Here is a 20461-nt window from a genome sequence, read left to right as displayed (position 1 = left end):
GTGACACAAGCCTATCAGACAAGCTAAATTACATCTATGCTCGCTTCGAGGCAAGCAACACTGAAGCATGAATGAGAGCACAAGCTGTTCCGGATGACTGTGTGATCACGCTCTCCGTAGCCGATGTGAGCAAGACGTTTAAACAGGTCAACATTCACAAGGCCGCAGGGCCAGAAGGATTACCAGGAAGTGTACTCAGAGTATGCGCTGACCAACTGGCAAGTGTCTTCACTGACATTTTCAACAGGTCCCTGACCGAGTCTATAATACCTACATGTTTCAAGTAGACCACCATAGTCTCTGTGCCCCAAAACACCAAGGTAACCTGCCTAAATGGCTACCGACCCGTAGCACTCACGTCTGTAGCCATGAAGTGCTTTGAAAGGCTGGTCATGGCTCACATCAACAGCATCATCCCAGAAACCCTAGACCCACTCCAATTTGCAAACCGCCCAGACAGATCCACAGATGACGCAATCTCTATTGCACTCCACACTGCCCTTTTCCACCAGGACAAAAGGAACACCTACGTGAGAATGCTTTTAATTGACTATAGCTCAGTGTTCAACACCATAGTGCCCTCAAAGCTCATCACTAAGCTAAGGACCCTAGGACTAAACACCTCCCTCTGCAACTGAATCCTGGACTTCCTGACGGGCCGCCCCCAGGTGGTAACGGTAGGCAACAACACATCTGCCACGCTGATCCTCAACACGGGGGCCCCTCAGGGGTGCGTGCTTAGTCCCCTTCTGTACTCCCTGTTCATCCATGACTGCATGGCCAAGCACGACTCCAACACCATTGTTAAGTTTGCCGACGACACAACGATGGTAGGCCTGATCACCGACAACAATGAGACAGCCAAAAGGGGTAGGTCAGAGACCTGGCAGTGTGGTGCCAGGACAACAACCTCTCCCTCAATGTGATCAATTCAAAGGAGAAGATCGTGGCCTACAGGAAAAGGAGGTCCGAGCATGCCCCCATTCTCATCGACGGGGCTGTAGTGGAGCAGGTTGAGAGCTTCAAGTTCCTTGGTGTCCACATCACCAACAAACTATCATGGTCCAAAAACACCAAGACAGTCGTGAAGAGGGCACGACAACGCCTATTCCCCCTCAGGAGACTTAAAAGACTTGGCATGGGCCCTTAGATCCTCACAAAATCTACAGCTACACCATCGAGAGCATCCTGACTGGTTGCATCACCGCCTGGTATGGCAACTGCTCGGCCTCCAACCGCAAGGCGCTACAGAGGGTAGTGTGTATGGCCCAGTACATCACTGGGGCCAAGCTTCCTGCCATCCAAGACCTCTATACCAGGCGGTGTCAGAGGAAGGCCCTAAAAGTTGCCAAAGACTCCAGCCACTGTAGTCATAGACTGTTCTCTATGCTACCGCACGGCAAGAGGTACCAGAGCGCCAAGTCTAGGTCCAAAAGGCTTCTTAACAGCTTCTACCCCCAAGCCATAAGATTACTGAACATCTAATCAAATGGATACCCAGACTATTTGCATTGACCCCCCCCCCTTTTTTTACGCTGCTGCTTCTCGCTGTTCATACTCTATGCATAGTCACTGTACATATTACCTCAATTACCTCGACTAACCTGTACTCCCGCACATTGACTCGGTACCGGTACCCCCTGTATATAGCCTCGATATTGTTATTTTACTGTTACTCTTTTTTTTATTTTTTACTTTAGTTTATTTAGTAAATATTTTCATAACTCTTATTTTTCTTAAAACTGCATTATTGGTTAAGGGCTTGTAATTAAGCATTTCATGGTAAGGTCTACACCTGTTGTATTTGGAGCATGTGACAAATACAATTTGATTTGATTTGATCGCCTAAGGCTATACGTTCTTACCCAGACTCATGGATAGACATTTTGGAGTGTAGCATAAGGTAACAAGTCCATCCAATATGCATAATAATATAGTCCACATTCAAAGGCTAGACCAATTATGTACCAAAGACATCTTAAATCAGTTTTGTTTTATGTTTTTCTGCCATGTGTAATATGCAGTAGGCTATGTATTGTATAACGGCACAATCATATTTTAAATTCAGTATATTTTTTTGGGGGGGGGGACTTGGCTCATGACCAAATATATGTGGACACCTGCTCGTCTAACATCTCATTCCAAAATCATGGGCATTAATATGGAGTTGGTCCTCTCTTTGCTGCTATAACATCCTCCAATCTTCTGGGAAGGCTTTCGACTAGATGTTGGGAACATTGCATGGCATTGTGCATGGTGATCTTAGGCTTGTGTGCGGTTGCTCAGCCATGGAACCCCATTTAATGGTGCTCCCGACTAACAGTTATTGTGTTGACGTTGCTTCCAGAGGCAGTTTGGAACTCGGTAGTGAGTGTTGCAACAGACGACTGACGATTTTTACGCGCTACGAGCTTCAGCACTAGGCGGTCCCGTTCTGTGAGCTTGTGCGGCCTACCACTTCGCGGCTGAGCAGTTGTTGCTCCTAGACGTTCCCACTTCACAATAACAGCACTTACAGTTGACCTGGGCAGCTCTAACAGGGCAGAAATGTTACAAACTGACTTGTTGGAAAGGTGGCATCCTATGATGGTGCCACATTGAAAGTCACTGAGCTCTTCAGTAAGGCCATTCTACTGCCAATGTTTGTCTATGGAGATTGAATGGCTGTGTGCTCGATTTTATACACCTGTCAGCAACGGGTGTGGATGAAACAGCCAAATCCACTAATTTGAAGGGATATCCACATACTTTTGTATTTATAGTGTATGTGTATTGGTGTTTTGAATTAACCTCTTAAGGATCGGACCCTTTTTTTCAAATTTCGCCTAAAATGATATACCCAAATCTAACTGCCTGTAGCTCAGGACCTGAAGCAAGAATATGCATATTCTTGATACCATTTGAAAGGAAACACTTTGAAGGTTGTGGAAATGTGAAATGAATGTACCAACTGTAGCTCAGTTGGTAGAGCATGGCGCTTGCAACGCCAGGGTTGTGGGTTCGATTCCCACGGGGGGCCAGTATGAAAAATTTATGCACTCACTAACTGTAAGTCGCTCTGGATAAGAGGGTCTGCTAAAATGACTAAAATTTAAATATAACACATTAGATCTAGTAAAAGATAATATAAACAAAAAAACATGCGTTTTCTATTTATTTTTTTGTTCCATCATCTTTGAAATGCTGGACTATTTTGTATCAAGTCTGCCATAATGTGCCGAATTGGTCAATTGATACATTTTCAAGAACATAACTATAGAGAATATGCAAAAAGGATATGGTAATACAAAATGTAAATAAGTTTACACACTCCCAGAAATGTCATACATGATGGATCATTCGCTTAACACTAACTTTCACACATCTAGATGGCCGGGTGGGGTGGGTGTGGAGCCAGAGACAGCAGGGGTTCAAACTGTAGAACACAGTTCCTACATTTGAATATAAAAATGGATTTTATAAAACAAAACTATGCTACATTTTATCTCTGGGACCCTTAGGATGACAAATCAGAGCAAGATTACTTAATGTATGGTAAGTACATTATTTACCTTCAGAGGTGAATGTATCAAACCAGTTGTCGTGATACGTTTTGTTGTTGTTGTGCACTCTCCTCAAACAATAACATGGTATTTTGTCACTGTAATAGCTAATGTAAATTGGACAGTGCAGTTAGATTAACATGAGTTCAAGCTTTCTGCCCATATTAAGACATGTCTATGTCCTGGAAAGTTGCTGTTACTTACAACAGTCATGCTAATCACATTAGCGCACGTTAGCTCAACCATCCCGTATACGGGACACCGATCGCGTACAGGTTAATTCCCCTTAAACACATTTCATATACTTCAACGCTAATTTTCTAATTGTCTTCAAACATATAATTTCAAGACAATTCTAGAAAAAAAATTATGAATAAACAGCAGCAGTAAGTGCTTTTCAAGCAGTACATTTCCCTTACAAAACAATCATCAAAATAATGATAGACGTCCATTTCGCGCTGTCCATTTCGTTGTATTAGGCTTTGAAACAACATCCATAACAACCATGTTTTACACTGTTTCAACCTGCTGTTGAACTTCTTTCTTCAAATTGATCATCACAGTGAGGTGAGTTTGAAAAGTACTATAGGTCTACTGTTTTGATGATAAGTGTTTGATGTGATTTTCGATGGCATTTGCATTGATGTCAGAGTGGTTAGAGGGACAATAGAGCCCTGAGTACCAGGCCATTAGGACCTGATGTTAGCTAGTTGGGGACTACCAAAGCATATCCAGAGTGCATAACAGGAGATTACCATGACTCATCAGTCACGTGGAGTTTTACTGCGGTCATGACTCTTGACCGCCGGTGTGGCAGTAATATGGTCACTGCAACAGCCCTAGTCTCCACTGAGCTATGTAAATCAGTTTTTAGTTTTAATGCACCTTATTGCTGGAACACAATTCAAAATACGTTTCATCTTGATGTTCTGGTGCCTTTCTGGCAATTTAAATAATTGATTGGGGAATGTAACTGTTTTTCTGGTTGATATGTGACGTTTTATTTGTGTTTCCCATAACTGTGTTTTTGTATATATATATATATATATATATATATATATATATATATATACACACAGTGAGGGAAAAAAGTATTTGATCCCTTGCTGATTTTGTACGTTGGCCCACTGACAAAGACATGATCAGTCTATAATTTTAATGGTAGGTTTATTTGAACAGTGAGAGACAGAATAACAACAAAAAAATCCAGAAAACCGAACGTCAAAAATGTTATAAATTGATTTGCATTTTAATGAGGGAAATAAGTATTTGACCCCTTTGCAAAACATGATTTAGTACTTGGTGGCAAAACCCTTGTTGGCAATCACAGAGGTCAGACGTTTCTTGTAGTTGGCCACCAGGTTTGCACACATCTCAGGAGGGATTTTGTCCCACTCCTCTTTGCAGATCTTCTCCAAGTCATTAAGGTTTCGAGGCTGACGTTTGGCAATTCAAAACTTCAGCTCTCTCCACATATTGTCTATGGGATTAAGGTCTGGAGACTGGCTAGGCCACTCCAGGACCTTAATGTGCTTCTTCTTGAGCCTCTCCTTTGTTGCCTTGGCCGTGTGTTTTGGGTCATTGTCATGCTGGAATACCCATATACGACCCATTTTCAATGCCCTGGCTGAGGGAAGGAGGTTCTCACCCAAGATTTGACGGTACATGGCCCCGTCCATCGTCCCTTTGATGTGGAGAAGTTGTCCTGTCCCCTTAGCAGAAAAACACCCCCAAAGCATAATGTTTCCACCTCCATGTTTGACGGTGGGGATGGTGTTCTTGGGGTCATAGGCAGCATTCCTCCTCCTCCAAACAAGGCGAGTTGAGTTGATGCCAAAGAGCTCGATTTTGGTCTCATCTGACCACAACACTTTCACCCAGTTCTCCTCTGAATCATTCAGATGTTCATTGGCAAACTTCAGACGGCCCTGTATATGTGCTTTCTTGAGCAGGGGGACCTTGCGGGCGCTACAGGATTTCAGTCCTTCACGGCATAGTGTGTTACCAATTGTTTTCTTGGTGACTATGGTCCCAGATCCCTTGAGATCATTGACAAGATCCTCCCATGTAGTTCTGGGCTGATTCCTCACCGTTCTCATGATAATTGCAACTCCACAAGGTGAGATCTTGCATGGAGCCCCAGGCCGAGGGAGATTGACAGTTCTTTAGTGTTTCTTCCATTTGCGAATAATCGCACCAACTGTTGTCACCTTCTCACCAAGCTGCTTGGCGATGGTCTTGTAGCCCATTCCAGCCTTGTGTAGGTCTACAATCTTGTCCCTGACATCCTTGGAGAGCTCTTTGGTCTTGGCCATGGTGGAGAGTTTGGAATCTGATTGATTGATTGCTTCTGTGGACAGGTGTCTTTTATACAGGTAACAAACTGAGATTAGGAGCACTCCCTTTAAGAGTGTGCTCCTAATCTCAACTCGTTACCTGTATAAAAGACACCTGGGAGCCAGAAATCTTTCTGATTGAGAGGGGGTCAAATACTTATTTCCCTAATTAAAATGCAAATCAATTTATAACATTTTTTTCTTGTTATTCTGTCTCTCACTGTTCAAATAAACCTACCATTAAAATTATAGACTGATCATTTCTTTGTCAGTGGGCAAACATACAAAATCAGCAGGGGATCAAATACTTTTTTCCCTCACTGTATATACAGTGCATTTGGAAAGTATTCAGACCCCTTCCCCTTTTCCACATTTTGTTACGTTACAGCCTTATTCTAAAATGGATTAAATTAAAAAAATTTCCTAATCAGTCTACACACAATACCCCATAATGACTAAGCGAAAAAAAAAATAATAATGTGGGCAAATTTGTTACAAAATCTATCAGAAATACTGTACTTACATAAGTATTCATTCCCTTTGCTATGAGACTCGAAATTGAGCTCAGGTGCATTCTGTTTCCATTGATTATCCTTGAGATGTTTCTAAAACTTGATTGGAGTCCACCTGTGGTAAATTCAATTGATTGGACATGATTTGGAAAGGCACACACCTGTCTATATAAGGTCCCACAGTTAACAGTGCAAGTTTGAGCCAAAACCAAGCCATGAGGTAGAAGGAATTGTCCGTAGAGCTCTGAGACAGGATTGTGTCGAGGCACAGATCTGGGGAAGGGTACCAAAGAATGTCTGCAGCATTGAAGGTCCCCAAGAACACAGTGGTCTCCATCATTCTTAAATGGAAGAAGTTTGGAACCACCAAGACTCTTCCTAGAGCTGGCCGTCTGGCCAAACTGAACAATCGGGGGAGAAGGGCCTTGGTCAGGGAGGAGACCAAGAACCCAATGGTCTCTCTGACAGAGCTCCAGACTTCCTCTGTGGAGATGGGAGAACCTTCCAGAAGGACAACCATCTCTGCAGCACTACACCAATCAGGCCTTTATGGTAGAGTGGCCAGATGGAAGCCACTCCTCAGTAAAAGGCAAATGACAGCCCGCTTGGAGTTTGCCAAAAGGCACCTGAAGGACTCAGACCATGGGAAACAAGATTCTCTGGTCTGATGAAACCAAGATTGAACTCTTTGGCCTGAATGCCAAGCGTCACGTCTGGAGGAAACCTGGCACCATCCCTACGGTGAAGCATGGTGGTGGCAGCATCATGCTGTGGGGATGTTTTTCAGCGGCAGGGACTGGGAGACTACTCAGGATTTGGGGAAAGACGAACGGAGCAAAGTACAGAGAGATCCTTGATGAAAACCTGCTCCAGAGCGCTGAGGACCTCAGACTGGGGCAAAGGTTCACCTTCCAACAGGACAACAACCCTAAGCACACAGCCAGGACCACACAGGAATGGCTTCAGGACAAGTCTCTGAATGTCGTTGAGTGGCCCATCCAGAGCCCGGACTTGAACCCGATTGAACATCTCTGGAGAGACCTGAAAATAGCTGTGCAGCGACGCTACCCATCCAACCTGACAGAGCTTGAGAAGATCTGCAGAGAAGAATGGGAGAAACTCCAAATACAGGTGTGCCAAGCTTGTAGTGTCTTACGTAAGAAGACGCAAGGCTGTAATCGCTGCAAATGGTGCTTCAACAAAGTACTGAGTGAAGGGTTTGAATACTTATGTAAATGTAATATTACATTTTTACTTTATTTGCAAAAACCTGTTTAGCAGGACTGGGAAATTTGATCAATTTTAGAATAAGACTGTAACGTAACAAAATGTGGAAAAAGTCAAGGGGTCTGAATACTTTCCGAATGCACTGTGTGTATATATATATATATATATATATATATATATATATATATATATATATATATATATACAGTGGGGGGGAAAAAGTATTTAGTCAGCCACCAATTGTGCAAGTTCTCCCACTTAAAAAGATGAGAGAGGCCTGTAATTTTCATCATAGGTACACGTCAACTATGACAGACAAAATGAGAAAACAAATCCAGAAAATCACATTGTAAAATTTTTTATGAATTTATTTGCAAATTATGGTGGAAAATAAGTATTTGGTCAATAACAAAAGTTTCTCAATACTTTGTTATATACCCTTTGTTGGCAATGACACAGGTCAAACGTTTTCTGTAAGTCTTCACAAGGTTTTCACACACTGGGCAACACGGACTTTCAACTCCCTCCAAAGATTTTCTATGGGGTTGAGATCTGGAGACTGGCTAGGCCACTCCAGGACCTTGAAATGCTTCTTACGAAGCCACTCCTTCGTTGCCCGGGCGGTGTGTTTGGGATCATTGTCATGCTGAAAGACCCAGCCACGTTTCATCTTCAATGCCCTTGCTGATGGAAGGAGGTTTTCACTCAAAATCTCACGATACATGGCCCCATTCATTCTTTCCTTTACACGGATCAGTCGTCCTGGTCCCTTTGCAGAAAAACAGCCCCAAAGCATGATGTTTCCACTCCCATGCTTCACAGTAGGTATGGTGTTATTTGGATGCAACTCAGCATTCTTTGTCCTCCAAACACGACGAGTTGAGTTTTTACCAAAAAGTTCTATTTTGGTTTCATCTGACCATATGACATTCTCCCAATCCTCTTCTGGATCATCCAAATGCACTCTAGCAAACTTCAGACGGGCCTGGACATGTACTGGCTTAAGCAGGGGGACACGTCTCGCACTGCAGGATTTGAGTCCCTGGCGGCGTAGTGTGTTACTGATGGTAGGCTTTGATACTTTGGTCCCAGCTCTCTGCAGGTCATTCACTAGGTCCCCCCGTGTGGTTCTGGGATTTTTGCTCACCGTTCTTGTGATAATTTTGACCCCACAGGGTGAGATCTTGCGTGGAGCCCCAGATCGAGGGAGATTATCAGTGGTCTTGTATGTCTTCCATTTCCTAATAATTGCTCCCACAGTTGATTTCTTCAAACCAAGCTGCTTACCTATTGCAGATTCAGTCTTCCCAGCCTGGTGCAGGTCTACAATTTTGTTTCTGGTGTCCTTTGACAGCTCTTTGGTCTTGGCCATAGTGGAGTTTGGAGTGTGACTGTTTGAGGTTGTGGACAAGTGTCTTTTATACTGATAACAAGTTCAAACAGGTGCCATTAATACAGGTAACGAGTGGAGGACAGAGGAGCCTCTTAAAGAAGAAGTTACAGGTCTGTGAGAGCCAGAAATCTTGCTTGTTTGTAGGTGACCAAATACTTATTTTCCACCATAATTTGCAAATAAATTCATAAAAAATCCTACAATGTGATTTTCTGGATATTTTTTTCTCAATTTGTCTGTCATAGTTGACGTGTACCTATGATGAAAATTACAGGCCTCTCTCATCTTTTTAAAAGGGAGAACTTGCACAATTGGTGGCTGACTAAATACATTTTTTCCCCACTATATATATATATAGTGGGGAATATACACTACCGTTCAAAAGTTTGGGGTCACTTTTTCCTTGTTTTCGAAAGAGAAGCAATTTTTTTGTCCATTAAAATAACATCAAATTGATCAGAAATACAGTGTAGACATTGTTAATATTGTAAATGGCTATTGTAGCTGGAAACGGCTAATTCTCGTCAGTGTATTCTTGTTCAGAGAAATGAAGGCTATTCCAATGCGAGAAATTGCCAAGAAACTGAAGATCTCGTACAACGCTGTGTACTACTCCCTTCACAGAACAACGCAAACTGGATCTAACCAGAATAGAAAGAGGAGTGGGAGGCCCCGGTGCACAGCTGAGCAAGAGGACAAATACATTAGAGTGTCTAGTTTGAGAAACAGTCACCTCACAGGTCCTCAACTGGCAGCTTAATTAAATAGTACCCGCAAAACACCAGTCTCAACGTCAACAGTGGAGAGGCGACTCCGGGATGCTGACCTAGGCAGAGTTGTATCATACAGTGCACATTTGAAAAAGAGACCTAGGTCTCAATAAGTCTTCCCTGTTAAAATAAAGCTTCAATAAAAATGTCAGAGGGGAAAAACAGTGTTCGTTGTTTGCAGTAATACTTTGTTGTTGTAATATTGTAAACGGACGTGGCAGTTTCCCCATTAAGGATTGCAGCTTTAACTCCACAGATAGAAGCACTCTTGATTAGGTCTATATTATGACAGATGTTATTTTGAAGGCGGTCTGGTCTTATTTTACATTTTACATTTTAGTCATTTAGCAGACGCTCTTATCCAGAGCGACTTACAGTTAGTGAATACATATTTTTTTATACTGGCCCCCCGTGGGAATCGAACCCACAACCCTGGCGTTGCAAACGCCATGCTCTATCAACTGAGCTACATCCCTGCCGGCCATTCCCTCCCCTACCCTGGACGACGCTGGGCCAATTGTGCGCCGCCCATGAGTCTCCCGGCCGCAATTGTGCGCCGCCCATGAGTCTCCCGGTCACTTATAAAGTGAGACAGAGGTAAACACACACACAGACAGTGGAGCAGACAGCCCATTGCAGATAGGGCATCCTTGGTCCAGGTCTGCTTGGGCTGTGATGTGGCAGAGGCAGAGACTAAGGCTGGCACTAATAGCTCCCAATGCCTCCCATTATGTCTGGAGACTAGAGGCTCATTTCCCGTCATACCCCCTTTTTCGCCCCAATTTTGTGATATCCAATTGGTAGTTACAGTCTGTTACCATCGCTGCAACTCCCCTACGGACTCGGGAAAGGTGAAGGTCGAGAGCCATGCGTCCTCCAAAGCTGATTCTTGACACACTGCTCGCTTAGCACCAATGTGTCGGAGGAAACACTTTTCAACTGGCGACCGAGTCAGCTTGCATGCGCCCGGCCCGCCACAAGGAGTCGCTAGAGCGTGATGGGACAAGGAAATCCCGGCCGGCCAAAATCTCCCCTAACCCGGACGACGCTGGGCGAATTGTTTGCCGCCTCATGGGTCTCCCGGTCACGGCCGGCTGTGACACAGCCTGGGATCGAACCCAGGGCTGTAGTTACACCTCAAGCACTGCGATGCAGTGCCTTAGACCGCTGCGCCACTCGGGAGGCCCTCGTCTCCCCTTTACTTATCTGTCTCTTTCTCTCTACTGTATACATTTTTTTGCACTGGGCACACATTAATGTAGAAGCAAAACATTTAATTGAGTAATTTGTTGTTGCCCCTCTGCCTGGAAAAGTGTCTATAGAGTATCACATGCGTGGGATACCTTTTACCTTTACTTTGATGGCGAGAGGTGTTGTACAGAGTGTACTGGGGAACTGATAACCACAGAATGTTCCATTGGGCCTTAGCAACACCTGCACAACGTCTCTCACCATCAAAACCCTTGGCAACAGTGCCAACCAGACCACTCCCTCACCTCAACAAACCCTGGTCTACAATAGCCAATAGACACAACACTGGTGGTGTACTACACTGTTATGGCAGCCAGAGTGGATTCGAATGAAGTAGTATCCAATACAGCTATTTGTCATGCAGAGTTTATAAAGGGAATCAAACAGCTCCTTGTGCTCTTTAATTGGGGTGGGGTGGAGTAAACTCTAGTGCCTGAAGCCAAACAGCGGGGTGGCGTATACCCAAAGCACTCATAACGTACAGTAAATATAAACACATGCGCTACCCAAGCCCATGTGGCACGGTGAAAGAGAGCCCTTGTCCTGGGTCTGATGACTGTAACTTCTTCCTCCCAGTGCTACCCCCAGAACACGTGGATGGTGGGTATTGCATGCAAGCATGCTGTTGCAGGGAAGGGCGTTAATTGAGGCAAGCCAGCTCTTCAAACTGCTTCGATCAATGGCAGCTGGGGGGGATAATGTATTTGCTTTAGTGAAGTTCACTACTCAATACAACACAGTTTTGTATTCTACATCTGCATCTCAGCACAGCACAGTCTGTCTTCTACATTACAATATATCACTTTACACTCTATGCCACCATCAATTCATAAAAAATATGTCTCTGGTTTTCCTCAAATATGAACTGTACGCTGTAATTTTAAAAACATAAACTCCCTCTTTATGTGCATGTCATTGATTTGTTTATGAAAACAGCCATTGTTCTCTGAAGTGTCGAGGCCGGCCAAACCGCTGAACGGTTTCAAAGTGGAAGTCATTGTTCTGTGAATGCAATGAATTAAATCCAGAAGCACTGACCAGTCATGTAACACAGAGTAGAGCACCCCTCCCACTGAGTGTAGGCTAACCATTACTCTGAGAAAGATGGATGGTTAGCTATAATTTTCTCCGGTAATTCCAGACACCATCTGGCAAGGTTCTTGCAGTTTGATAATCCTCACAGAATTCAATTTGGAGGTCCTTGATCATACTGTAGACATAGACGGCACCTCTGGCCAAGAACAACCAGGCCTGTCTGGGTCTGTTGCCGTTGCAGGGCAGGTCTGTACAGTACCTGGTTAGACTGACTCTCCTCATTGGCTCTGACTCACAGGGAGACGGTGAGCTTTGGGTCATGTGTCATAAAGTAGTCGGTCGGTTCAGGCAGGGGAAACTGGTGAAACTGAAGGCTTGTGGGTCTCTGAATCTGACACAGTGAGTATTTCTCCATGGTTGCTCCAGCCTGCCTGCAGTAGACCAGGCAGCCATCCAGTCAGCCAGGCCCAGATGTGAAAGCACTCTTTTTATAAGAGACTTTCTCTCCATGTCTGACTTTTCTGCCTGGAGGATTCCCTCAAAGCTTCTTTGCTCTCAGCCATAACTCATGGTGGTTGGGAAATACTGTGCTGACACAGACATACGCCATGCAGATACTCTTGCTGTAGTGTGAACACAAGCACGCAAGTTGACACACAACTCCACATGTTTTAATTTTTGTTGAAAAGGGTAAAATTATTCTTCATTACTTATGGTCCTCATTAAAATGTCAGAAGTGCAAATGATTCTGGTGACTATCCTTAATCTATCAATCTTGGCCTGGAAATGCAAATCCAAACAAAATCCATCTCCATTTTCAGACATTTACATAATGTTGTGTTTTGAAACTTCAGCCGCTAAAATCAATTTGAAAACAAATTCAGGGGCAAAACCTTGAGAAATTGACGGCTAAGCGATTAATAATTTCCCCAAGCGGTACTGAGGCTAATCAAAGAGCCCATCTCTGGGCAGGCTGAGGCTGGAGAGAAGCAAGGTCAGATTGAGGTAGTTTCAGATTACAGCCTGACGTCTGGGAGCTCTGAGGGCTGTAGTGTAATCTCCTATAAGGCTCTCCATGCTCTACACCAGTGGTATTCAAACTTTTTCAGCGGGGACCCCCATTTCTTGTGATCCCACACCAAATCTAATGACACGTTAAAATCGATAAATTGACATTTTTACATCAACAAATAACCTTCAACTCATTGCATTTTAATCTCTTATTAAAATGAAAAGAAACCAATAAATACATTTACTCAATAAAAGTGTATTTTTCAAATGATCTTTCTTAAAAATGTTTGTATATTGTCGTTGTCGTCCCCCCCACCCAAAAAATAAAAAGGTTACAAAACACAATAAAATTGCTGACCCCACTGCAGTTCTCCTGCGACCCCGACTTTGAATACTACTGCTCTACACTGTAACCACAGGTGACAATTGCATTGATGTTATCTATGGTCCCTCTAACTGTGCTGAGACAGAGTGGACAGGTGCTCCGAGGCAGGACTGTGTCGTCATAATGAGCTGCTGTTTTTATTATGTGGCTGGAGTGGTTCTGAGAAGCAGGTAAATGTCAGTGGGCCTCTCTACAGGGACACAGGGAATCCCTCCTGTATGAGTCACAGAGTACAAAACTCTCTTACCCCTGTGTACACACACATGCGTGCTGACATACACAAAGTCATGCACATACACTTGCACGCACGCACGCACAAACAACCTATTGGCTAGTTATTCTCTACAGTAGGAGAAATTCTGAATTCTCAAAATTCTGGGCGTTGTTTATTGGAATATTCATAGGAGAATTGTCCATTGGTAAAATGCGTAAACCCTCTGTGGCAGGATTTATGAGATGGATCGTTAAACAGTTTTTAGACCTCGGCCTTGGCATGGACAAAAAAATAATAAAAACATTACAATTAAAACAATATAAAAGAACATGCGCTACAATTTCATTTCCTTATATTGTATAGAGACAGGCAGTGGTGGAAAAAGTACCCAAATCTCATACTTGAGTAAAATTATAGATACCTTAATAGAAAGTTACTCAAGTAAAAGTGAAAGCCAGCCAGTAAAATACTACTTGAGTAAAAGTCTAAAAGTATTTGGTTTTAAATATACTTAAGTATCAAAAGTAAATGTAATTGCAAAAATATACTTAAGTATCAAAATGTAAAAGTATAAATAATTGTCTTGTTTTTAAAATGTATGGATAGCCAGGGGCACATGCCAACACTCAGACATTATTTACAAAATATGCATTTTATGTTTAGTGGGTCCATCAGGCCAGAGGCAGTAGGGATGACCACGTGTTCTCTTAATAAGTGCTTACATTTGACAATTTCCCTGTCCTGCTAAGCATTCAAAATGTAACGAGTACTTTTGGTTGTCAGGGAAAATGTATGGAGTAAAAAGTACAATACTTTCATTAGGAATGTAGTGAAGTAAAAGTAAAAGTTGTCAAAAATATAAATAGTAAAGTAAAGTACAGATACCCAAAAAACTACTTAAGTAGTACTTTAAAGTATTTTTACTTAAGTACTTTACACCAATGGAGACAGGGCAATAGCTGAACTGAAGATCCACATGGTATTCCACAGCACACAGTGTTAATGAATTGGGATATTAAGGCTGAAAGGGAGACTCAATGGAGGGAGGGAGGCAGAGGAGAGAGAGAGAGGGAGAGAAGGGGTGGAAGGCTGGCTTAAGGGTGTTTCCATGGTAGGATTGCCCAGGAATCCTAATTCTAGTGCCAGACGTAGGGAAACCCTCATCAAAAACAAGGGAGCATCAACGCCAGCTCAGAGGCTGCGCTAGGCCCTAAAGACAGTCTGCTAAACCTCAACAGATCAGAGGGAGCCACTGATCTTCTTCAAACTGACACAAAACTATAAACCAAAAAGGGAGTTATGTAGAATTCTAGGCAAGGTAAATATTTTGAAATTCACATACATAAATCAATAGTTCCTCACCTAGCTAGAAGAGATTAGGAGAAATCAAGAGATGTAGGAAGAGATATAGCAAAGCTCTCACACAATCACTTCTTGTTTTGAAAAACAATCTCACACTACTGTATTGTATAACAGTGGGGCTTGAGCCCCCACCCAACCCACCTAGAATTCCTCTCCTCACAGGTGGAACAATGGCAACAGATTCCTCTCTGCTCTGAGTGACTCACCGAGCGATACGATCAGATGTGTTTACATTGCACAACCTTGGCCCAAACCATACCTCACGTTACTTTTCTAAAGCTAATCATGGAAATTGCTCTTAGTAAACCCTAAGCATCAACATCTCGGAGCAGTCCCTCCCTCCCTCCCTCCTTTCTAACCCAGAGGGCTAAGAGAGAGGAGAGGAAACAAATACAGAACTGTGAGAGACAGCACAGCAGCACACATAGCCTATAATGCATTTGTGATCCATTCCTGTGCTGAACAGGCAATGGAAACTTTGCGCAAATGTAAATCTGCTCGGTTAAAAATACAGCGCATTAATGTGCAACACATGTGGCACTCTGGCAGGATGGGGGATATTTTGATGGCGGGGGAAGAGGAGGGAGGAGGGAGTAGTCCTGAGGTTTCTCCAACCCAGTGGAGAGGGAGGGAGTTGGAGCACACACACACACACACTTGAGTAGACACATACACAAGCGCGAGCACACACACGCACGCACACACACACAACACACACACTTGTGTAGACACATGCACACATACACATGCACACTAACCCACACACATCTGCACTGCGTTAGCTCCTGCTCCGTCTCCAGCTCCTACCTTGGGCTTTCTCCACGAACACCACCTTGGAGTCGTACTGGAAGTTGTGTCCACTGAGGAGCATCCTCTCTCCCCCAGCAGCAGGGCATGTCTCTAAGGTCTGCTTATCCACCAGGGGCAGCTCCTGGGCTGATCTCTGGGCTGTAGGAGGGGGACAAACACTATCCTCACGACAGAGTCAATACAAACCCATTCCCCATGCAGCCCCGAGCATCCAGACTAAGTCATTTTCACAAGCTTGACAACTCTTAAAGAATCCTCACCCCTAGCAATGCCATGAGCCAATAGCTCTAGAGACATAGGGTTCCACTGACCTGAGGGTGAGGGCATGGATCCATTTAGTATTTGTTATTGTATCATTTTCTCAAATTATTGTTTTTACAAATAATTTATTGCCATCATTATCATACTTGGCCATCACCTCTTGGTTAACTTCAACCGCCTTGAAGTGTGTGATATTCCTTAATAAAACTCTAATGTTTGCAAATGAAAAATAAATCTGGCAAAGAATCTTTCCGACAATTAATCTCGACATTAGAAAAAAAGAGGCTCAGTCAATAACAGTTTTGTGGCAGTATATCAGCGACCGACAATGGTCTATTCTTAAGAGCTGAGATCATGGTTTAACCACATTTCTCATTTACCTCATAGCACTTGATCTCGGTGGTGTGATTCTCAGCCAGAAACCCATGAGATTACCAGATTTATATCTAGTTCTTTATAAGGTCAATGGTGCTTATCTACCAAAGTCAAAATAATCTGCCATGTTAACCCCCCCCAGTATAAGATATTGCACAGTTCACATGAAAGACTCTTCGTAGCATGGCTGTCAGCCCAAAAGTGCAATCATACATTTTAAAGCAGGCTGATAGTGAAGGTGTACTCACAGCATTCTATGGGGTTGGATGCAGCCTGCAGGGACAATGTCCTTCCTGTGGGCTGGTTGAAGTGAACCCGGAACACCATCCTCACACGTGTGTTCTTACGCCCGATGTCCGTCTCACCCTTCCGCAGCTCGATATCCGAGTTGCGAAGTTTCAGGATGCCGGCGCAGTCAATTCTACATTAAACAGATAGAAAATAAACTGAGTTAGACCTTAGAGAGGCTCATAGCTATCACCACGTTAGATAGATCCCATTATTATTGAAATCCCAAATCATTATCCCTGTGACAGTTACCACATACAGTAAATATCAACACTCAGCTAATTAAGGTATGGTTTAAGAGTGTCTCTCTAGCACCACAAAGGGATTTCACTGTAGAATAGATCAATAGTCATCAGGCAACACTATTTCAGCAGAAGATTATCATTCGTATACTGTGTACTCAGCAACCACTGCTTTCAGGTCAAATCCCAACCCTCCAGCAACCCAAACGCTGTGAATGTTAATAGTTTCATTAATAGCTTTTAATGGACCAAAATAGAACACCCATGGGATGCTGGTCCAACCTTGGTCCCTCTACGGCTCTCCCAGCCAACCTATTGGCTGTAATTATGCTTTTTACACAGTCTCCGAGCCTTCATCAGACACTTTATAAATACCCCTCCCTCCCTCGTGTTTATGCTGTGCACTCACTTCTAAAATTTCAGACTTTCATGGCGTTAGCCTTTCCAAACAAATTTGTGTTTTTCCATGGCAGTGCTCCTCAACTCTACATTCCTTATAATGTAGTTCATGTCAACTTTTACACTAACTGAACACTCCCGAACATTCTTTGCTGCTTCGCTGGTGAGGCAATCAGGTGTTGAGGCTAAGGACCCCAGCTGTTCAGCTCTCCCTCCGCCTACAGCCAGACAGCTTGGGGTGTGATGAGTGAACAAAGCACAGGCTGAGGCTACTGAAGCGTCACTATTCAACGCCTGAAAAGAAGGTTGTGTCCCAAATGGCACCTATACCCTATATAGTGCACTACTTTTGACCAGCGCCTATGGGGAATAGGGTGCCATTTGGGACACAACAAAGTCTCAGTCAACTGTGCCAAGGGTTCAACTCATTGCCAATCTCAGGAGGAAAAACCTTTCTCCATTGAACCCTATGCAACCCATGTAAGAGTGTTTGGCTTTTGGAGTGTAGTCGGTCATTGGTAACAAAAGCATTGAATTAATTGATCTCTAACCAAGTCAAATTAAGTCGTCAGCATTGGTGCCGTATAAAGTATTAAGTTGATTAATACTTTACCATAATTTATGACATGCTATTACTGGTAACTTCCCAGATCACGATGAATTAATGCTTGTGATATATTATTTTACTTGTACAAAATATACAAAGTCACATGGGAATGCATGGGAATGTTTAACCCCAAGAATGCCCTTGCTTATACAAACATCACTTTAAGGTGTGTTCTCCAGAAAGACTACTGAAAATGGTTCTATAACATCCGTTTAAGTGTTGAGTCTAGCAGGCTGCTACCGCCTGGAGCCTAGACAGACCCCAGTTTCATGTTAACGGCTTTGAGGTTCCCCCTGTAATATGAGCTCCAGGGCTTATTATACCATGCAATGGGAAACCAATCCATCTGTACAGAGGGGTGATCCAGTCCACACAAACACAAACACACACACAGACAGACGCACTCAAGCTGGTGCTGATCAGCCGTCATGGACATAACTCTACAGATGTTCACTCATCATTTGAGTTGCTTGAGGAGGAGCATAAATGTCTGACTGACTGATTTGGCACAACAAAAAGACAGACACAGAGACGAATACACACACACAATACTCACATGGCACGCATGTTGTTCTCGGGCAGCAGTGGAATCTCCAGCACCTTGGTGTTGGACTGCAGTGCCTCATGGCTGGGAGTGGAGACGGTCTTGCCGGTGATGCGGTGGACCTGGTAGAAGGCATGGGGCCGCAGGAGACGGTCGTCTGCCGTACCAATGAACAGCTGCAGGGTCAGGGGCTCACTCTCCATGTAGCCGTGGAGCTGGAGGGAAAAGACAGAGATTACATTCCATTAAATGTAATTCAATTAATAACTTATTGCCAATCAACAATGGCTAATAGGAATTTGTTTGACAATGTTAATAGATAAGAAACAACTTATGTCTAGTCAAAAACAAAGTATCCCCCCACACACTCAACTCCTGACAACGTGTTAAAAACCTCAGGGATACCTTTCAAACACAGTTACCATTTTTCTCCTCACTCTTTCTTTATCCAAGGCCAACAACCCATACACATCTTTCCTCCATTCATGTCAGTCCCTGTCAGTACTGATGGGCTGCGATACAGCATGAAATTACAGAAGCTCCATCCCCAGCGTTCCGCTGGCTGCCCAAGAGCCAGTTAACCATCTGAGACAAACGGCCCTGTGATTTCACAGGGTAGTTTACCCTGCTGACAGGACTAAGCCTGGGTTATAGTGAACTAAAGGTTATGGCCGCGTCCCAAATGGCATCCTATTCCCTACATAGTACACTTCTTTTGACCAGAGCCCTATGGACTCTAGTCAACAGTAGTGCAGTGGGCCCTGGTCAAAAATAGTGCACTATATAGAGAATAGGGGGCCATTTGGGACGTAATCCATGTCGCTTACACATTGCTCTCATTGATCAAGGTCAGGGATACATTTTTGTAGCGGTGGACGGAGTTAACTTTTTATCAGCGAGACGATCACAGAATTATTTAATTGAACAGGATTCAGAACGGCTGCAGTCCAAAACGGTTCTTAAAGAATCCCAGACCTCCATAGGTGTTGCTTGACAGCCACCCAGAAAGCCGAGCGACGGCATGGAGCCTAAAACCCACTCTGAAACCTGATAGTAGAGACTACCACCGACACAGAGTGTGGCGCTATGTATGTTATCTGTACGCTATGACAGTGGAGGCATTAGCAGAAAAAACTTGGCATGGGGGGTCAGACTGACATAGTAAAAAAAAAGAAGGAAAGGCAGCAAAGCCATTGAGTGACTGTAGTCTACTTTCCGCATGAACTTAAAAAGGAGTTACCATAATTTGTATTTGTATTTATTTAAACAGGGAATCCTACTGAGATCAAGACCTATTTTTCAAGAGCACTCTGTACACAATCATTCTATGCAATAAAAACATACAATATTTACAAGCAATTTAAGAGGGGTAAGCCAATCTAAATTAAAATCCCCCAAAACGACTAATTCAGATGACATAACAGGTTGTAACATATTTTGGCTTATGGCCACATCTATAACCAAAAACTATTTTTGGGGGGGATAGTGATATTTAGAGTAGATGATTTCACATATATAGCCACCCCTCCCCCCTTTTTCAGTCTGTCACACCTGAAGATGTTGTAATCAGCAATGTCAATGTTCTTATTTGGGATCGAGTCATTTAGCCAAGTCTCTGTGAGAACCAAAATATCTGGGCTCGTGTCATGCACCCAGATATCGAGAAGGTCCATCTTTGACATCAAACTTTGCACGCTGATATGTAACAGCCCAAGCCCTCTACGCATTTTGAAATCCATATTTATGGTATTTGAAGTATGAGCACTGGACGAGTTTACCACAGTGGGCTTCCCAATTGGGCGAACAGTAACAGAGCTAACAGTGGAATTCAATTTTATGGTCACAAGATTATTACTGACAATACCCCTGGGAATATGGTTATCTGTAGCAGTACGAT

General features: G+C 43.4%; 1 protein-coding gene across 1 annotated transcript in view; it reads right to left on the bottom strand.

Annotated features, from left to right (window-relative positions):
• LOC311114247 (nuclear factor of activated T-cells, cytoplasmic 1-like) overlaps positions 1–20461 on the bottom strand; it is a gene marked incomplete at both ends in the record, with an annotated part of 76411 nt that overhangs the window by 46741 nt on the left and 9209 nt on the right. The window contains 3 exons of the mRNA XM_084157167.1: positions 15846–15986; positions 16733–16905; positions 18577–18779. Coding sequence (XP_084013293.1) covers positions 15846–15986; positions 16733–16905; positions 18577–18779 — 517 coding nt within the window. The remainder of the gene's footprint in view (positions 1–15845; positions 15987–16732; positions 16906–18576; positions 18780–20461) is intronic.

Source organism: Coregonus lavaretus (genome assembly GCF_964263955.1).
Source record: "Coregonus lavaretus genome assembly, chromosome: 3".
Classification (NCBI taxonomy): Eukaryota; Metazoa; Chordata; class Actinopteri; order Salmoniformes; family Salmonidae; genus Coregonus; species Coregonus lavaretus.
This window is presented reverse-complemented; position numbering and strand designations above follow the sequence as displayed.